A 14,570-nucleotide genomic window follows, 5' to 3' on the forward strand; every position below is an offset into this window, starting at 1 on the left:
AATTTCTTTTGCTCTTCTGTTAAATTATAATTTTGGTTGTACCCTTGAGTAACAGGGAAAGGTTCTACTATAATAACTTAGTGAAAAAAATCACTTCTACGAGTGGCCCGAATGCAGCCTGGCTTTCCCACCATGTCCTTTGTTGTGCATATTCTGTTTCCATGGCTAGAATGTAAGAACAAATGAACAATTTATTCTTAAATTAAAACATAATGATCATAATATTGTTGATCTGGTGTTGTTGTAACAGTGGTTGTAATAGTTAACATGGGCTGAGAGTTAAACAAATGCACATCCCTGTTCTAAGGCCTTTGCAGAAATTTGTTCTCTTAAAACTTGTTAAGGTTTAGATATGAGTTGTTTCACAAAAGCTCATGTGTGAGACAATGCAAGAATGTTCAGAGATGAAGTAATTGGATTATGAGAGGCAGAACATAATGCATTAACAGGGTGGTGTTTTTGGCAGGTAGCTAGAGGAAGTATGTCACTGGGGGTGTGCCTTTGAGGTTTATGTTTTGTTCCTGGTGAGCAGAGCTTTCTCTCTGCTTCCTGGTGGCCATGTTCTGACCTGCATGCCTTTTCCATGCCCTTTTGCTATGATGGTCTGCCTTATCTGGGGTTTAGAGCCATGAAGTAAATGAACCATTAACTGAACCTCTGGAACTGTAAGCCAAAACAAACTTGTCGTCCTCTACATGGTTCTTGTCACATCTTTTGGTCACAGCAAAGACACTAACCCTAGGAGGGAAGCTCTATGCTGATCATTTTCTGTCTAAGGAAATGGAAAATTCAGAATGTTTATGTGACTTCCCAAAGGACAGGACAGAGGAAGAAGAGCCAGGTTTTACATTAGTGTTTGGCTCTACAACTTGAAAATTTGGATAATTCAAAATTTATTGCTGTTTCGATTTGCATTCTTCCTGTGGTGCATTGGCTGTGTTGGCTGAAGGGTGTTTGTTTAAGGAAGAGAGTAAACTGGGAAATCCATTTTTATTTTCTTTAGCCTACCATCAAAATTAATTTTCTAGTCTCTCTAAACATGTTGCTTTGGCCAAGGGATCCCAGAAACAGCAAGAGGAGTTTGGCAGGTGCCAAAGGTGGAAAGCAGTTTCAAGTTTTATTGGTCTTGGTAGAAAATGAAGGACCCGTCTAACATGGACCAACCTGTTCACCATATACATCATGTTGGTTTTCTTTAGAAACCGTATTCTTTGCTTGACTTTTGGGGGGGAAAAAAAAAAGTGTGTCTTTTCAAGAAATTGCCACCAGAAAGCAGTTTATTTAAGTTAATATTTCTTCTTTATTTTCTCCTTCCTCTGTCATTTTGGATGTTTTTGATAGAAAACACACTGAGTTAATATTTTAATGTTGTCAGGTCTTAACTCCACTTTTGAAGAAGCCAGGCATGGCGGTGTGTGTGTGCCTGTAATTTCAGCTGTTCAGAGGCTGAGGCAGGAGGATTGTGAGTTTTAGGCCATCCTGGGCAACCTAGCAAGACTCTTGTCTTAAAAAAAGGACTGGGGATGTAGCTTAGTGGTAGAGCACAAACAAACAAATGGTCTTTGCAGTTGCTCATTTTCTAGGAGTTAAAGTAGCCCAAAGTAGCACCTCTGGATTTTAATACATATTTCAGACATGGCTGTGACTTAGAGTGTTACTTTGACCAGTTTGGTTGTCCCTAGTGCTACCTAGCTTGAGATTTGAAATAAACTATAACTAAAAGGGGAAAAAAACAACTAAAATATTTATTGCAGAAAATAAAAAAGTTAACCAAAGTATTTTATTGATACATTCTTAGACAATACCACGGAATTGAAAGAGAATGGAAAGAGGGAATTTTCCAGCAAGGGTTTTTTTTTTTCTTTTTTGTCTTTTTTCTTTTTTTCCACTAAATTGGCACATAAGCAGCAAGATTAACGAAAGTACTTATTACAAACAGTAAAAAACATACATGCTTTTTTTTAAGTCCTTATCACACTGGTCAGTCATAATGGGGCATGAACAAAACCTCAAGACATGAAAAATCCATATTTCTTTCCTTCAAATCGCATAATTATTAAAATTATTGCAAAATATCCATATACCTTAATTAAAATAACAAAAGAGAACAGAAATACAAGTATCGAACATAAATTATTAACATGTACTGTAAAATACATTACTGGCATGCATTCCAAGGACCAAGACCTTATGCCATTGAGCCAATGCTTTCTTTTCATGTCACCTATCATGTACCACAGATAGGTGGGGTTTACTTTCTCAGCACAGTTTTTGGTCTTTAAATATCTTTTTTGTCTTAAAAAAAATAACGTGATTTGCAGTGGTACTATAATCATAACCATATAGTCACGTACAGATGTATGTGTGCCTTTGTCTGCCAAGATCTTTTTAAAATTTTAATCATTTTAAAAAATTTCCCAAACATTCCACCATCTGGAGGGCGGGGCTCTATGAAACAGGGCATTCGGAAACAATGAACCGAGGTACGACATCAGATGGCAAAGTGCAAAAGTCCTCACAAACTGTACAGAAAAATTTCAAAACCTTGCAGCCCGGAAGTGCTTATGTAGAAAGACCAGTTAGCCCCCAAGTCAGTCCTGTGGCTCTCCATTGCATCCTAAAGAGCCAGGGTGGGACTTGAGTCTCAACTCTCCCTCTGGTAGGGAAGGTCCACAATTCAAGCCTAGTTGGCAGTGCTAATGCCAGTGACTTATTAAGCCAAGATAAAGTAAGGGTATTTCAGAAAGCAGCTGTTTAGGACACTGGATCCTCTAACATTGGTCTCCTGGCCAGGGAAGCTCCTCCGGTGATGGAAGCGGGCAGGACCAAAAGAGTCCTATGCCAGGTTGGGTGACAGAATAACTGAGGGTCTCTTCTTCCTCCATGGTTCCAAGGGATGGAACAAGTTAGATAACCAGGTTATTATAACTGACATACTTCTTTTTTGCAGCAGGGCCTGGGGAAAATAAATGGAAAGAGTAAGTGTTGGCATTGACCTTATTTGCAAAAGAGGAGGTGAAGCTAGAACTGTGGGCAATTGTAGTGCAAAGTTAAGGCTGTGGGGAACACACACATAACTTTGAATTTTTCTATTTCTTTGGCTTTGTCCACTAAAATCAGCAGTTCTCAGAGATACTCAAACTAGTGAGGTTCTTTTTTTTCGAGATATCTTCAGCCACCTCCTTTTTAATCTGTAAGTGGTGTAGTATATATATCAGTGGTTGTAACATTTCCTAATTGCCTAAGCTTGCAGGATCCACCCATGTTACACCAAATTTCATCAGGTGATCTTCTCTCAGACCTTTGCATGGTAGAGGTCTGTCTTGGGTCATTAGAATTAATTTAAGTTGTCTAGAGATGAGGTCACCTAGAGTGCTTTCTTATTCAGACTCAAATATTTGACTATAAGAGCTACTTATAATGTTGTCATTGCTAGGTTGTAAATGGTAATTTGCACAAGTATTTCCATTAAGGTTTGATGTTCACGTTAATGTGCCAGGTAGCTCAATATGCATAGTCCCCATTTGTTTTCTTAGAACGAATTATTTTCCCACTTGGCACAGTGATTCTAGGACTCTCTTTCACTCACTGATCCTAGTTCTCAGTACTACTGGATGGAATGTCCATGGCAGGATGTGTTCTTGGTTCACTAAATCTCAGTAGTTCTGCATCACCTTCTGCTAGACCCAAAGTAACTGTCATGTATCATTTACTTGTAACTTATTTCGCTTACTCTAGTAGGTTCTAAATAACATTCAGTAGAGAAGGAGCAAGACTTTTTCCCAGAACTCATAGATAGCTCAGGAATTCATATGTGGATTTAGAGGAACTTGGAAGCAGCATTAATATACTGGGACACAGTTTGTATCTGATCTTTGAGTAGTGCATCTGGCATGGTATAGATGTGTATATGCATATATTTGTTTTCCAAAATTCTGTGTATGGGTGTGTGTATGTGTGTGTACTGATCTTATTTTCTGGGCTCAAAATTAGTTTAAAATTAGAATTGTCTCCCTCTGAGGAATTCCAATTGGAGAACTCATTTCTCTGTTATATCACATTGATTCACTAAAAGGAGAAATAGAATTTTATGAAATTAAGGGTCTCCTGAAAAATATGGTCATGAGACTCCACTTATGATGTGTCTTCACTTGATGGACATTTGGACTCAGCCTCAGTAACACCCAGGTTCTTCTGAGAAGGTCCCTGAGGTCCCAGCGACATTCATGGTCTTCAGCAATGTGCTTGTTTGGAGTATGAGGAGGAAAATTAAAGGAATTTTTATTTTCAGTGTCACAACTAAAATATCTCGTCTGAACTTTGTAAGTGATAGTCATGAGCACCTTGTCAAACACCACCTGCTGATTATCCTCAGACCAAAGAAAAAATGAGCAGAAACCTCAGTAACTTGTACTCACCCAAGTATATTAGACCACCTCTATTGTGTAATAAATGAAGATTGTTTCCTGGATAAACATAACTGTCTAGTAAAACAAAAAACAAATATAATTGCAGGTGCTCAAATAGGTTATTAAACCCTAAGGATGAGTTTTCACCAAAAAAAAAAAAAAAAAGTTTAGAAAGTATTGTCCCTGCACTGTAAAGCAGATTACTGCTGTAGATTAAGATATGGAGTTATCTTTCAAAAAAAACTTAGAAATGATGTTTTGCAGAACAGAATAGCATTCCCAGATGCTTTGCCTGGCTCATAGTCTCTGATAGCATAGAGAGAGGTCCTGTTTTACCTGGGAAGATTCCAAAGGTCCGAGAGACTAGTGTTCCAGAAACAGGTTGTTCGATGCTTGAGTCTGGACTTCCCTCTTCACCCCATGACACGAATCTCAAGCTGCCACTATACTCAGCTGCCCTAGATTCCCATCCAATTCCTTCCCCTACCTAAGGTGTGGTTAGCACAGCGCCAAGATGCTAAACTTCTCAGAGACTTTATAAAATTGAGAAAGGAATTTTACCCTATTGATAGGTAGAATGTTCAAATTATTCCTATTTCTCATGGGGAAGTATAATGTACAAATGGGTTTTGAGTTACAAATTTCTTTGTCAAATGATAAGCCTAAGTGTTTGCTTTCTTTGCAAAATTGCTTAGGAATATTGCAGCAAAATTATAATGAAGTTCATGTAGCTCCTAGAATGGCAATTATGTGCTTTTCACAGCAATGTCCAGTGTATTATAATACTTATTTTTAAACCATCTGGTGTTAATGAGTAAATAAACGAAGTGCCTATGGTGTCTGATAATTTCATTTATTCGGATAGTTAAGTAGCTTATGGTCCAGGAAAGAAAATGGCTTACCTCAAATAGTTGTCCAGTGAAACACTTGTTAGGAAAATAGTTTTATTTTAACATAGGGTTTTTTGTTTGTTTGTTTTTGTTATTTTATTTGGCTTATAAAGTTAAGTTATAGATTTTAAGAAAGAACAGGAGTAGATGGCATTGTCCATACTGAAATTTTTAAACTTGTCTATATCTATAGTTCACAAAGGAAGATATCTTAGAGAGTCAAAGCTTACCCATGAGCTAGGGCCAATGACACTGGTTTTTGTGAAGTATTACTGATGCACATCTGCTACCTGTGGAAGGTCAGGCAGTCCAGCTCATTCTCAGTGTCACAAGCAACCCTCAGTTTGACATGAAGTTCAGCAAGTTACTTGTTTCTACAATTTTATGGGAGCCCTTTTGTCTCACAAAAATTTCTCAAAGTGTTTTGTGGAACATTGGTAAACCACATTAAAAGAAGTATAGGGGAAAAAAATCACAATGGAAAAGAGAAAGAGTCTCACAAATATTATGCTGGAAAAACACTGAATAAATAAAATTAATGGAACTGTTTCCTCTACCCCACTTTTATTTCTTTATTTTGTAAATAATAAGAAATATGTTAGCTAAAGAAATAAGATAAATAAAGCTCAGTGTTTGGAATTTTATTATTTCAAAAACTATGTGTATATAGGCATATATATGTAGAAATATGTTTAAAGCATAATCAAACTTCCATTAAAGTTAAAAAAAATTCACATCCCTTAATATAACACATACAAATTCATGGGCATTTTTGCTTCAAATGTGCCACCCCCCTCATAGGAAATGCCTATAGTTAAGGCCCTCCCTCTTCTGCTCCCTCCCCATTGCTTCTGCCACTGCATCTATTGTTCCCCTTGAACTATAGGCAGGATTGTTTAATGAGTTTTAACCAGTTTAAAACATTGTTATTCTATGCATATGCATTTATAACTATTTTTCATATAGTAAGATTTATTTATATTGATTTGGTTAACCATTACTATATAGTCTTTCCATATCATTGTGGCAAAAATCTTTGTAGCTTTTTTTTATTTGATGGACTTTGCTTTCCAGTTTTCTTTCATAACAAACAATACTGAAGTAGAAGATAGCTAGAAAATATCATTAACAATGTTAAGTGACAAGTATGAGCCAGAAGAAAAAATAAATGCCATATATTTAGATGACAAAGAATGGCTATCCAGATTTGCACAAATGAATAAGTAATAGAATCTAATTTTTAAAAATTTTGTTAAATTTATAACTCAGTGTCTTGAAGATGAGGAACTACGATTAATTGAAAAATGCTCAATATCATCATTTAGAGAAATGAATTAAAACAATATGGTAGCATTTTGTACCCATGACATCAATGAATTGATAGGTCACAATGGTAGGCATGAAGACTGATAATATAATCATACAGGAGTGCCATGTGAAAAGATTTAGAAAATCTGAAGATAAGCATCCTATTGGCTTGGAAATTTCACTTCCACATTATACTTGAGGCATTTCTTCCATAGGTGCACAGGGACATGCATATGACTTACCAGAGCTTTCAATATAATGATGTGCTATGCTCAGAATGTAAAAATGCAAAGCAGGCCAAGTGAAAGATGTTAATGAATAATATGAATGAAGTAGAAAATGTGCACACTGTGTCAGAAGTTGTGATCATGGTGGGAGGCTCTCTTAGCAGGCAAATGCTCCATTTTCAGAAGAGGAGTCAGACTTTTGTATTTTTATATAAAAGTTCATTTTTTTACTTGGCCATCCAAGTAAAAAGGTATTTGGGGGGCACTATTAAGTGTTGGGCTCAATATTAGGGTTTTTAGTAGATGGTTTTCAATCAAATTAAAACATACAGCAAGGAAGATACAAAAGCAAAAAATTACATGGAGTCTATAGGCTATGAGTTTGCAGCTGGTATTCTCTGCACTGTTTCCCAAATATATTTGAATCTGTGGCACCCTGCCCCCCCCAACACACACGTGTTTTAGTGAATCCCTTGGCAGTGCACAGAAACATAATTTTGGAAATGCATGGTGATATTTCTTAGATCTTAATCCTACCTGTTACTTTGGTATGTTGTTAATTTGTTGTAAAACTCAACAAATGTGGAAATACTGGCTTGTTGCCTGCTGAAACTTGATTGGGAGTGACTCTTGAAGCCATCCTAAGCTCTCTGCCATTTTAACTGTCCTCTTTAACTGCTGCTTTCTTACCAAACCATTTGTCCAACTTGCAGTTTACCTGTGAATATTTCAACTGAGAGGGATTCTTCATATTATCCTTTGCAGTTAGTAAAAGTAAAAGAAATACTTTCTGTGTATGACTTCTGTGTTTCCTGCCTATTCATTTCATTTGCAAACTGCCCCTAGCCTGTGGCAAAGGAGACATTTACCTTCAACTGTTAATTCTCATTCCAGATTTAAAAAAAAAAAAAGCTAGTCAACTTACAGTATTTTGTGAAGAAAAAGCAATTTGTTTTCTAATCATTGCATCTACATTCTTTTTTTTTTAATAATTCGAGTAGCACATTACTCAGTCAAAAAAGTAAAAAAGATGCAAAGCTGAACAAGAAAGAACAGCATGATTACCAAAAAAAAAAAAAAGAGGCAGACATGGGATGTGGCTCTGAGTTACATTGCCTGCTTAGCATGCCTAAGGCCCTGGGTCTGATGCCCCAGCACAGGGGGACAAGAAAAGGTGTTCATGATAACAGCAGTTCAACTCTGAACTAGAAACTTCCTCTTCCCTGATTCACATCCCAGCTCCTTGGAGAATTCTAGACAGTTTATCCTTGAGCTTATTAACTAGACTTCACGACACCAGGAACTTGGTGTAGGAGTAGAATATTATCAGTCAGGGAAAGAATTCAGTATTCCAAATTACCCCGAGTTCCAACCCAATTGTAAAACTCCAAATTCTGGGTATCTGTCGACCTCTGCAACCACCTATGGAAGCAGATATTACTCAACACCTCTTAAATGTCATTCATTCTGATAGATGACAATAAGACTTTTTTAAAACTATTTTTTAGTTGTTGATGGACCTTTATTTTATTCATTTATTTATATGCAGTGCTGAGAATCAAACCCAGGGCCTCACACATGCCAGGTAAGGGCTCTATCACTGAGCCACAGTCCAGCCCATAATAAGACAGACTCTCAGCCCACGCTGCTGTTGGTTCACTTCTCATTCATCATATACTTAGATTACTAACAGACATTTCTGTAGGACTACCACGTGTCCTCAGCAAGTGGTGGACATTTCCTTTATTTTTTCTACTTACTACAGTAAGGATAAGGTACGAATCGCAGACCACCCTTACATAGAGAAGAAATCCCAAAGCAAAACTCGGCATTTTTCAACTATGCTGAATGAGGGGGTGCAGACCAGAGGATGGTGGGGCAGCCCAGCTGCAAGGACCAGCTTACCATCTTTGCAGACAGTAGTGATCCAATTCAAGAGAATGGAGAAGGAACAATCTAGAAAGCTTTGGGGAGGGGGTTGGAACATGTCACATGCTTCCTTGCTTTCAAGTAGGGACACAGAAGGCAATCAGAGTTGGGATGGAACCTTTGCGACAGGACAGAAAATGATCCCACTCCTGTGAGAAGTGCTTAGAGACGAGCTGTCAGGGCAGGTGGGAGTCCTGGACAGGGTGTCCTGCCTCATCCTAGCGGGCTTGTCAGGAGGTATTTGATTGAGTGCTGCAGCAGGGACAGCGTAAGGAGGAGGCAGAGCAATGGAATTCAAGGTCAGGGGGGCCAGTGGGGCCAAGTGAATTACTTCAGTGTATATGAATGTTTTCATACCAAATTCAGGGCGCTGGAAATGAGTGAACAAGTTGATATTCCTCTGGTAGTTTAGGTTTGTATTGGAGGTTCTCCTAACAGTCCTTTCATGCTGAGTTTAAAGCCCAGGTTCTCAGTGGCCACAGGGAACCTTTTAGATTGAAAAAACATCCTTAGACTTGTCCGTTCCGTCCCTCCAATGCTCTTTTCTACCTTTTCTCTTCTTGGATTACCTGATCAATTTTCCAGGCTCAGTTTCCCTCCTATTTCTTCCTTGTACTGAACACAAGGAGAGTGACCCTCTGGTTCCTTCTGGATGTAGTGGAATTGTAGGAGTCAGAACAATAGTCTTTTATTTTTTGTCTGTCAATGCTTAGGACATGTGCTGAATATTTGTTGAAAATGTGGCTAGATGAGCTTTGGTTTTTCTATAGCCATTGTTGTCTCTGGGGGAAATTTTAGAAATGAACAGGACAAAAAAACTTGGGACTTGGTGGGGTTTGGTACCTTCCTCTGACCCCTTCTCAGTATCCTCCTTGGTGCCACTGTGTACAAACTGAAGCATGAAAGTAACTTCTCAGATTTCATTTGTAACTTTTAAACCATAACATTCCTTATTCCTCTATCAGCATCCAAGCAGGGCTGGAACAGCTTGGTTACAATTGAGAAATCAATTTTCAATTCCACTCCAAAAAGAGTAAATGAACATTCTAGTGTTTCTTTAAAAAAGATGCAAAGCGTCAAGCAGAGGTTTACATGGTTCTTAGATGATGCATCTGAAGCAAATACAGTCCTTCTCTCAAAATATCTTTAAGCTTGGCTGAGTTCAAATCTGGGTAATTTAAGGCTGTGTATGGGTTGCTTTCAAAAGAAAAAGAGGTGCAGTAAATTATTGTATCAGAGAAGCTACTTTTTTCTTGTTATGCACTTTGCCTGGGCATTGAAAAGCTTTGTGCATCTTGCAATTTTATATATTATAGATGTGTGAGCATTCTGGAGCGTATTATGGATGCAGTGCAATAATGCATTCAAGATTGAAGCGGTGCACCAAAGTCTGTCTTAAGGCTAATGTTACAAATAAGGCAATAGTGATGAAATAGTAGCAGAGGAATACTTAGTGTTGCTGGAAGAAAAGCTCTTGCTGAATTCCAGGCCTTGGTATTTGGGCTCAAGAGATTTACAGTCAGTTTCTTTATTCCTTTATATATCATCCAAATTTATTAAGAGCTCAGAGGGTGCTAGTGAGCTTGTCTATAAAGCAGGGGCATAAAGATAGAAACATTGTCTATCCTGGTACAACAAGCATTTATTGAGCAGCTACTCTGTGTCAGATATGGTTTTAGACCCTTCTTCCACGGGAATTTTCTCCATGAGTGACACTTCAGTACTTAGGAGCCATTTTAAAGGGCAAAGCCACCACCAAAGTGCACCAAAGAACAGGTAATACATTGAGAAAAGGATGATTATTAACGCATGAGCAGAAATACAAGGGCAGAGTCTCACCTTGTTTGGCCTCAGCTGGGAGAGTGTGCACAGAGCAATTCCAGTATTTTGCTGCTCTACACATTTCTGTGAATGACTGCAAGAGCCCTGCAAGCATTGATTTTAGAATTAAAAATAAACTTCAGGGGGCTGGGGTTGTGGCTCAGTGGTAAGCACTCGCTTAGCACGTGTGAGGGACTGGGTTTGATCCTCAGTACCACATAAAAATAAATAAATAAAACAAAGGTATTTTATCCTACTACAACTGAAAAACATACTAAAAAATAAATAAACTTCAGGGAATAGGGGTGAGTTGGCGAATTTCCAAATACAGAATCATGCAACCAGAAGAATCATTTGTGTTTTGGTTGTTGTCAATCACAAACATCAAAGATGAGAGACTAGAGGGGCGGGGGGAAGGACCTCATCAGAAGAGAGGAGGTTTGAGCAGAGTTTGGCAGGAGGTGAAAGAGAAGCCATGCAAATCCTAGGGTCACAGAGTATATGTAGGTCCAATACCTGGAAGCTGAATGACCAGAGACTGGAACAGGTGAGTGAGCAGAAAGAGTAATACAGTATACATGGAGGAAGAGTCAAAAGTGAATAAAAGTGTCTGAGGAACTCAGAAAATGTCTCAAAAGAGGAGATAGTATTGAACTGTTTAATTATTTTTGTTGTTGTTGTTCTGGGAAAGAACCCAGGACCTTATGCATACTAGGCAAGAACTCTACCACTGAGCTACAACTCTAGCCCTTTTTACTTATTGTTGAAACAGTCTTGCTGAGTTGCTGAAGCTGACCTCGAACTTGAGATCCTTCTGCCTCAACCTTCTGTGAGTCACTGGGATTACAGGCATGGGCCACTGTATCTGCTTATTGAACCACTTCTTGAGCAGTAGATTGTGGACATTCTTCAGGCCTCCATAGGTGTTAAAGAAACAGGTATGCAAGAACATTCTAGATGGGAATACCACATTGGCAAAGGTGTACTCCTTGAAAAATCATGAATAATTTGATGTTTGAGTACAAAATTTATGTGGAAGAGAGAAAGAAAATTTTAAAATGCTGAAAAAGAGACTGCTAGGGAGATCCATTTCAGATGGCCAGGGGTATTTTCTGCTGCATACAGATATTGGGATGTACTGTGAGAGCTTCACCAGTATTTGAGTTTTCCAATAACAGCCTGGTGATAGCAATCACCAGAAAGGAGATCAGCCATATGTTGATGGAACAGTTAGGACTGCTTGCAATACATGGATTCCCAGTTGGAATTACAGTGGGGCTCTAGGCTCTTGAGGCCATGCTCATGCAGAAGCATCCTTGAGATCCCCCCCCCCCCCGTTACCAGGGGGTTGAACCTATTTTTTTTTTAACCACTGAGCCACATCCCCAGCCGTTTTAGTTTTTACTTTGAGATAGGGTCTTGCTGAATTGCTTAGGGCTTTGCTAAGTTGCTAGATTTGAACTCACAATCCTCCTGACTCAGCCTCCCGAGCTGCTGGAATTATAAGCCTGAGCCACTATGCCTGGCTCATTGGTTTGATTTTAATGTGGAAAGGGATATTTGCATGATGACAGTTGAGTTTTTTCAAGCACAATGTCCCCCCCACCCCTTTCTTTTTGAGAATTAGTCTGTTTTGCCCATGCTGGTCTCATGTCCTCCTCCTGGTTCAGCCTCTTTTGTCCTGAGACTACTGTTATGTGCCACTGGCTTCATTGCCTCTTGTTTTGGCTGCACATTTCAGAGGGCTAGATGAGACTCGGAGAAAGGGAAGGCAGAGAAGCCATCTGAGCTAGAAAAAAAAGAAGAGAAGGAAGCAACTTTCCTTCCATTTTTGAGATCCTGTCCCTGGAAGATGGTAGGGTTGGTATATAGTACTAATAATAGAAGTCAGAGAGAACTTTGCCAATATAAAGTAAATGTCTTCCAAGTTTTAAACATGGGTTGCTGGGGACACACAAGGAACCAGACATGTTGCTGTCTTTAAGGAACTCACAGTCTAAAAGGCCTGAATCCTCTGGGCTAAATGGGTATTGGGTGTAAAGCTTGAAAGTTATATCTTATACATAATCTTAGTGTAAAAGTGAACAGTCCTCAATTAGAAGTGGAAATAATATGTTGATCTAAATGGCTGAATCTTGTGGCGATTGTGTTTTATTCTTATAGTTAAATATTAATCACAAATACTTTATAATCAAAGAAATTAAAATGGAGACAACAGTGAACTGCAGGGTATTTTTGGTTTTTAGGTAAATACTTTTAATTGAAAATAGTATGCATAATAAGAATAGGAATAATAAGAATGTTTAAAAAGAAATGAATTTATATACATAAAGATTTGTGAAGATGTGCAGTATTATTTATAATTTTAAAATATAATGTCTAACACTGGAAGGTTATTAAGTTCTTTTTGTGGGGCATACTTGGGATTGAACCCAGTGGCACTTTACCACTGAGTTTTATCCCCAGCTCTTCTTTATCTTTTATTTGAGACAGAGTCTAGCTAAGTTGCTGAGGCTGGCCTGGGACTTACCAATATTCTTGCATCAACCTCCCAAGTCACTGGGATTAAAGGTATGCACCACAGTGCCTAGCTATTGAATCTATTTTAATCCTTTTTTTTAACACTGCATTTAAAAATCTATGGAAACATTTGGGCTGGGAATATGTGTGTTAGTGGTACATCATTTGCCTAGCATGTATGAGGCCCTGAAGATGATGGTTACAACTGTGGACCAGCAGCATGGAAACTGATGATGTTTAGTACAAAAGAACAGGTCACAAAATCAAGAGTGCTGTAAGAGTAAATCTGCTTCAGAAGTCGAAGAAAACCAACTCTGAAAGAGGACAGGTCTATTTCAGCTCCAGGTTTTGGAATTCTGATCCATGGTCGCTTGGTCCTATTGCCTGTGGCAATGGTGAGGCAGTGCATCATGGTGAGAGCATGTGTTAAAACAGAGCTGGGAGGAAAAAGATACTGGAAGGGGACAAGGTCCCAGTATCCCCTTCCAGGACACACCCCAAGCAACATAATTTCCTTACACCTCTGAAAGGTTCCACCACATCTCAGGAGTGCCACAGGATGGGGGATCAAACTTTTGACATATAGGGACTTGGGAACATTTCAGGTCTACACCAGCAATTTAATCATATAGATACATTGACTAGATGTGTATATATGTGTGGTGGGGGGAGGGATGAGCAAAATATTAATAAATGGTGATTTTATACAAAGAATTGGGGTGGGGTGTTCCTCATTTTAATATACATGCATATTTTAAACTTATGGTAATAAAAAGTTGGTAGAGATTTATAGTACTTTATCAGGGTAATCGAATTATAGTCATTTTAGTGTCTAAGCTAAATTTCCTATAATGTTGCTTTTTTATATTGTAATTAGTGTATATGTCTTTTTTGTTTTGTTTTATAACAAGTCATTTAGCAAGACACAGGTAAGTGCCCATGACCATCCTTCATACCTGAGCAGCCACAATTTTTCCTTTCATTTTCAGCCTTTCTCTAGGATAGAGAGAACTTCTTGTGCATTCTGTAGTTTCTTTTGAAGACTGTCTTATGCAATCTACTCCGTCTAATTTTTCTTCATGTTTTTATTAGTATAACCCACTCCTGAGTAAATACCATTATAGGAACTGATCCATTATTAATTATAGGGTAAGCATTTCTTCCAGGCTTTTTATTAGGGGAAAAAAAAAAACAGCTCTGAGAAATTTGTTGAGACCTTCCTTTTTTATCCACATGGTTTGTGTGTGTATCCACATCATGTAAAATGGCTCCCTAAAGTGTTTTCTGAAACGTGTGTGTTGAATCCACTACTGAGAGCCTATGAGAGACTCTCTTTTCCCCAATGTTAGGGAGGAAATAGTTTTAGAAATTAAACACTAATTAATTAAGTTAATTCAGCTGTTCTAGGGTTTCGGCTTTTAAACCATGCCAGTCATCAAATCTATTCTCAGAGGGAGAGAGTGCTG

At 38.3% G+C, this 14,570-nt stretch overlaps 1 protein-coding gene across 3 annotated transcripts in view; it reads right to left on the bottom strand.

Moving 5' to 3' along the window:
* Nucleotides 1-1,758: 1,758 nt before the first annotated feature.
* Grm7 (glutamate metabotropic receptor 7) overlaps nt 1,759-14,570 on the bottom strand; it is an 825,658-nt gene continuing 812,846 nt past the window's right edge. For 2 of the 3 annotated variants that reach the window (XM_078033535.1, XM_078033532.1), the window contains one exon: nt 1,759-2,956. In XM_078033535.1, the coding sequence (XP_077889661.1) occupies nt 2,837-2,956 (120 nt within the window). In that variant the 3' untranslated portion in view covers nt 1,759-2,836. The remainder of the gene's footprint in view (nt 2,957-14,570) is intronic. The other variant, XM_078033530.1, reaches the window with a different exon arrangement.

The sequence above is a fragment of the Ictidomys tridecemlineatus genome, chromosome 16, assembly GCF_052094955.1.
Source record: "Ictidomys tridecemlineatus isolate mIctTri1 chromosome 16, mIctTri1.hap1, whole genome shotgun sequence".
Taxonomy (NCBI): domain Eukaryota; kingdom Metazoa; phylum Chordata; class Mammalia; order Rodentia; family Sciuridae; genus Ictidomys; species Ictidomys tridecemlineatus.